The sequence below is a fragment of the Pinus tabuliformis genome, chromosome 2_1 (genome assembly GCF_031772625.1).
Source record: "Pinus tabuliformis cultivar Carrire ecotype Pingquan chromosome 2_1, CPIR1, whole genome shotgun sequence".
NCBI lineage: Eukaryota > Viridiplantae > Streptophyta > Pinopsida > Pinales > Pinaceae > Pinus > Pinus tabuliformis.
Window position 1 is genome coordinate 777,220,665 of NC_142299.1, and position 5,275 is coordinate 777,225,939.

Sequence of the window (5,275 nt, forward strand, 5' to 3'; positions counted from 1 at the left end):
CGTGCCCACGGCCGCTTTTCGGGGCTATCTTCAAGGCCAGTAATCATTTTTCCACTACCTGGCACAAGAAAAAAAAAGTCATTAGCACCCCTGTTTTCTTTTAAATTTTTGTTGCTATCATACCGTTCCGTTTGATTGGCTTTGCATGCGACCAAAGTTCAAACCCTTGTCAATGCACTAATTTCAAAAAATATTGTTTCAACGGTTCTCCTCGTTTCCCCGAAGCCGCTTTTTTCTCTCTCTTTGCTCTGTCAATCATGCTATAAATTCAGATCGCGCCCTGAAACATTCTCATCTTTGCATGCGCTGCTGGAGAACAGTCTTTGGTGGTGGTGTGTGTGTTTATATTGTTCTGTGCTCTCTGTGTGTTTTAAGTAATTTCTGAAAATGGATAGTAATCATGGGAGCTCTGGAGGTGGGGGGTGGTGGGTTTATGCCTTAACTGTCTTTGCAAAAGATGGGCGTGGCTGTTTCTTGCAGTCCTCCGACGAAGTTTCTGCATGGCGTCAGTGGACTGTCTATGTTGCATTGATTCTTGCTGCTGTTTGTACTGTGGTTGTGACCTGGTTTAGTCCTGGAGGATGTGCATGGGCTGGAAGATACAAGAAAGGTTTGCCCATTCCTGGACCTAGAGGATGGCCTGTAATTGGGAGCCTCATGGACATGAGCGTTGGTCTTGCTCACCGCAAGCTCGACTCTCTGGCTCGTTTTCATGGTGCCAAGAAGCTCATGGCGTTTAGCTTGGGGTCTACTCCAGCTGTTATTACGTCGGACCCTGAGGTGGCTAGAGAGTTGCTGAGCTCTCCTCATTTCGCCAACAGACCCCTCAAGCAATCTGCGCAGCAGTTGCTGTTTGGGAGAGCCATTGGTTTTGCCCCAAGTGGAGACTACTGGAAGTTGCTGAGGAGAATCTCTTCTGCTCATCTTTTTGCTCCTCGCAGAATTGCTGCACATGAAGCTGGACGCCAAGCTGATGCTGTTGAAATGCTTGTCAAAATCCAAAATGAGCATCAGTCTAATGGGGTTGTTAGGCTTAGAGGGCATCTCCAAGGAGCTGCTCTGAACAATATCATGGGAAGTGTTTTTGGAAGGAGGTTTGATATGAGTTCTGAAAGTGAAGAAGTCAAGAACCTGCGGGCAATGGTGGATGAGGGGTTTCAACTGCTGGGAGCTTTTAACTGGGCTGATCATCTCCCATGGCTGCGAATTCTTGACCCTCTTCGTATTCATGCTCGCTGTGCCAAGCTTGTGCCACGGGTGAAATGCTTTGTTAAAAATATTATCCAAGAGCACAGGCAGAGCCCGCGTAAGGAGAGCAGCGCAGATTCTGATTTTGTTGATGTTTTGCTTTCGCTGCAGGGTGAAGATAAGCTTGATGAGGAGGACATGATAGCAGTATTATGGGTGGGTAGTATTGTCATTATTCATAATTTTTTTTTTTTCCCTCGGAATGATTGTAGACTAGTATAATTTACCTGCCTAGTAGACTCTGTTTTTGAAAGCCTGATTGAAGACTGTATAATTTACCTGCCTAGTAGACTTTGTTTGGGTAGTATATTGTCATTATTCATTAATTTTTTTTTTTTTTTTCTGAATGATTGTAGACTAGTATAATTTACCTGCCTAGTACACTCTGTTTTTGAAAGCTTGATTGAAGACTAGTATAATTTACCTGCCTAGTACACTCTGTCTGCCTAGTACACTCTGTTTTGAAAGCCGGACTGGATGGACTCACGAAAAATTGAACCTTTGCCTATTGTGTCAGACTGATTCTACATTGGCATAAGTTACCCGACCAGTAGACTTTATTTCTAAAAGCCTGGTATAATTGACTGGCCCATTAAGTTCTATTTCTAAAAACCTGACCTTTAGGCTTTTACAGAAAGATTGAATGTCTTTCGTGAACACCAATAATTTCGCAAAAGGTATATTCATATATTACCATCAATAATTTGGCAGTAGGTTCATCTATTACCTGATTCTAATGAACCCAAAGAAAATTGAACCCACACCATTCATATACCATGAATATATTGTTTTCGCTTTTTATTGGAATAAGATTCTTGTTTGACTTGTACTGGTTGGGTTTTGGTTTGGCGCAGGAAATGATTTTTCGTGGTACCGACACGACGGCTTTGCTCACAGAGTGGACCATGGCGGAGCTGGTGCTGAATCCTGAAGCTCAGAAGAAAGCCCAGGCAGAGCTGGACCAGGTAGTCGGGCGTGAACGAAGCGTCAGGGATGAGGATATTCCGAAACTACGGTATCTACAAGGGGTGGTGAAAGAGGCTTTACGAATGCATCCGCCTGGTCCCCTTTTGTCATGGGCTCGTCTGTCAACTGAGGATGTGGACATCGCCGGTGGATTCTGTGTTCCAGCCGGTACGACCGCCATGGTGAATATGTGGTCGATTACTCACGACCCTCAGATTTGGGAATCGCCGAACGAGTTTCGCCCTGAGAGGTTCGTCGAGGCGGAGGGTGGGAAAAACGTCGATGTCAGGGGGAACGATTTGAGGCTTGCGCCTTTCGGTGCAGGTCGTCGAGTCTGCCCTGGGAAGGCTCTGGGTCTCGCCACTGTGAATCTCTGGGTGGCCAAATTGCTGCATCATTTTCAATGGATTCCTAGTGCTGAACGTCCGGTTGATTTGTCCGAGGTCCTTAAATTGTCCTGCGAAATGGCTAATCCTCTATACTGTGTTCCCGTGATCAGGGTGCCTTTCTATAAGTCATCGGTATAGCTAGACGTAACCCCAGCTAACCTTAATAGCAGCAATAGTACTCCTTTGATTTTTGCCTCGTATCTTCGGTTATGTATGTATTTTGATGTACAAGTAGTAGATTTTGTTATCCACTGTATGCGACTACTTGGCTCTGTTATACGCCCAGTTACAGGTAGCTGAAGGATCGAAAGAATGACGTGTCGTTTTGGGTGTTCAGTCGGTTTGCTTTATGATGATGTCGGTTTTGGTTTCGATTTTTGTTGTGCTCTGCACATTGAGATCCATTTTTGTAAATTCTCTGGTTATAGTTATACCTGTAATGAGCGCCACCGCGGCAGTTTTGATATATTTGCCTTGAAATGTAGCGAGCATGTATACATATATATATGGCAATAAAATATTTTGAGTTGTAACAAAAGTATCTTTTGTGTTTTGTCTCTGGGGATATCTGCATTTTCACTTTTGTGGCCTGTCTCTAAAGGTATCTGCAATTTAACTTTTGTGGGCATGTCTTGAGATATCTGCAATTTCATAGAGTTTTACTTTTGTGGCTTTTTTCTCTGGAGATATCTCTGCAATTTCATCCCGTTTTTGTTTTGTTTTAGATTTTAGTAATTTCGTCCAATAGAACATTGTTGGGATTATTTGTAAAATTGATTTGAAATACCAAAATTTTAAAGGCGGAAGTTGGTGTAAAATTGATTGATTTCAAATATCAAAATTCTGAAGGCAAATTTTGAAGGCTGAAATTTGTGTAAAATTGATTTTAAATACCAAAATTCCAAAAGCTGAAGTTGGTATAAAATTGATTTCAAATACCAAAATTCTGAAGGCCGAAATTGGTGAATTGATTTCAAATTCTAAATTCTAAAGTCCGGAGTTGGTAACCTGATTTCAAATTCTAAATTCTAAAGTCCGGAGTTGGTAACCTGATTTCAAATGCCAAAATTCTAAAAGCTGGAATTTGTGATCTGATTTACTTGTTTCCAAAACGTACTTCATTGGAATCCTCTGCAATTTTAAAATGATTCTGTAAAAATTCTCTTGTAGTGAACAAATTACAGACGAGCCTTTCACGTGTAAAATTCTTATGACAGATGTTGGGTTTCTAAAGAAAATGGGCTAAAATTCTTGTTACATAAGATTCAATTTGTTCCCTACTGTATTATGATTATGAAAATCTGTCATTTCGGTCTTTCTGCAATTCGGGGCAATTTCTCTCGTTGTCATGTTTTTTAAATTTTGGGTTTTTAGCCGCTTTTTGATTTATATAAATCACCTCGCGAACGATCCAACGCAACGTCGAAGGGCTTTTCCATAAAATATATATGAAGCGAAAGCTTTTCCGTAAATATCTGAAACGAAGTCTCAAAGTTGGCATGAGTTGTGTTGGTAATTGGGTCGGAGATTTTGCTGATAGTAACATGTCCTTGCACCGTACAGAGTGCCTCCGCAATTCTCCATTGTTTTTTTCATACAGGTTTTTCTAATGGCGGCATAAACTGCGGGCTGTCTGGCCTGGTTTTGCGCCGGCGGGTTTCCAAGCATGCCCTATTTCGACCTGCATGCAAATCAGGACTGCAGTTAAAGCAAATATACTTTCCCTTCATGAAAATTTTATTTCGATATTCTTGTTTGGGTGTGTGAATATATCATCAATGATCAGCGAAAAACCAGATTGTCTCGAGATAAAAACCAGTTGAAATTGCAAGTTTACCGACATATGCGTGATGCAAACGCTGACTTTGACATAATTCCAGGTGTTGCATTTTCAATTCAATCAATCATTCAACTTATTTATTGTGATATAAAGTGGTTTTGTTGTTATTATTAAATTTATTTTCGATTGTGACCTGATTTAATTAAAATTCAGAATTAGAGTTTTTTTTAATCAACTTTATTTTCGCGTATGACATGATTTAGTTACGGTTTTTAACCCTTTATCAAAATTATGATCTTAATGAAACTTTTGATTTGAGCTGAATATTTTATTTTAAATATTTAATTTAAAATTGGCTTTTTATTTCTTTTAAAATTTAAAGATATCTATTTATATAAATTTTGAACTTTCAATACATTCTTATCCAATTAAATTTAATTGAAAAATATTTTAAAAATAACCAAAATTAAGAAAAAACATGCTTTTATTGAAATCAACGAATTTGTATTAAAATGTTTTATTATTTTATTGGCTATCATGTTGATTTAGCCAATATTTTCAACTATTTCATTGATCTAGGATATCTAGCTGTCTTTAGTGATTTTTTAGAAGTTTTCCTTATGGTTTTTTTTGGTTTAATTTCTCTAAAATCTAGTAAGAATTTATTGAAAAAACAATGTTGATGAATGCCCAAGAAGTTTTTCAAGAGCTGAATCCATATATATATTAAAAAAACCAATTTTAATAATACAAATAAAAATTTCTCTTCAAAATTTTACTAAAAAATCTAATAAGTCACTAAAACCAACTCTTTACTCACCATTGCAAATCTGTAATTTACTAACCAAAATATTGGAAAAAACTAAAATCAATTTATTAACCAAAATATTGG

General features: G+C 38.6%; 1 protein-coding gene across 1 annotated transcript; it reads left to right on the top strand.

Moving 5' to 3' along the window:
• The first annotated feature begins 287 nt into the window (after positions 1 to 287).
• Positions 288 to 3,141, top strand: LOC149202879 (cytochrome P450 78A4-like). The gene is made up of 2 exons (XM_089403289.1): positions 288 to 1,404; positions 2,103 to 3,141. Exons 1-2 carry the CDS (start codon positions 388 to 390, stop codon positions 2,739 to 2,741), a joined length of 1,656 nt encoding a protein of 551 aa, XP_089259415.1. The 5' UTR covers positions 288 to 387; the 3' UTR covers positions 2,742 to 3,141.
• The last annotated feature ends 2,134 nt before the right edge of the window (positions 3,142 to 5,275 follow it).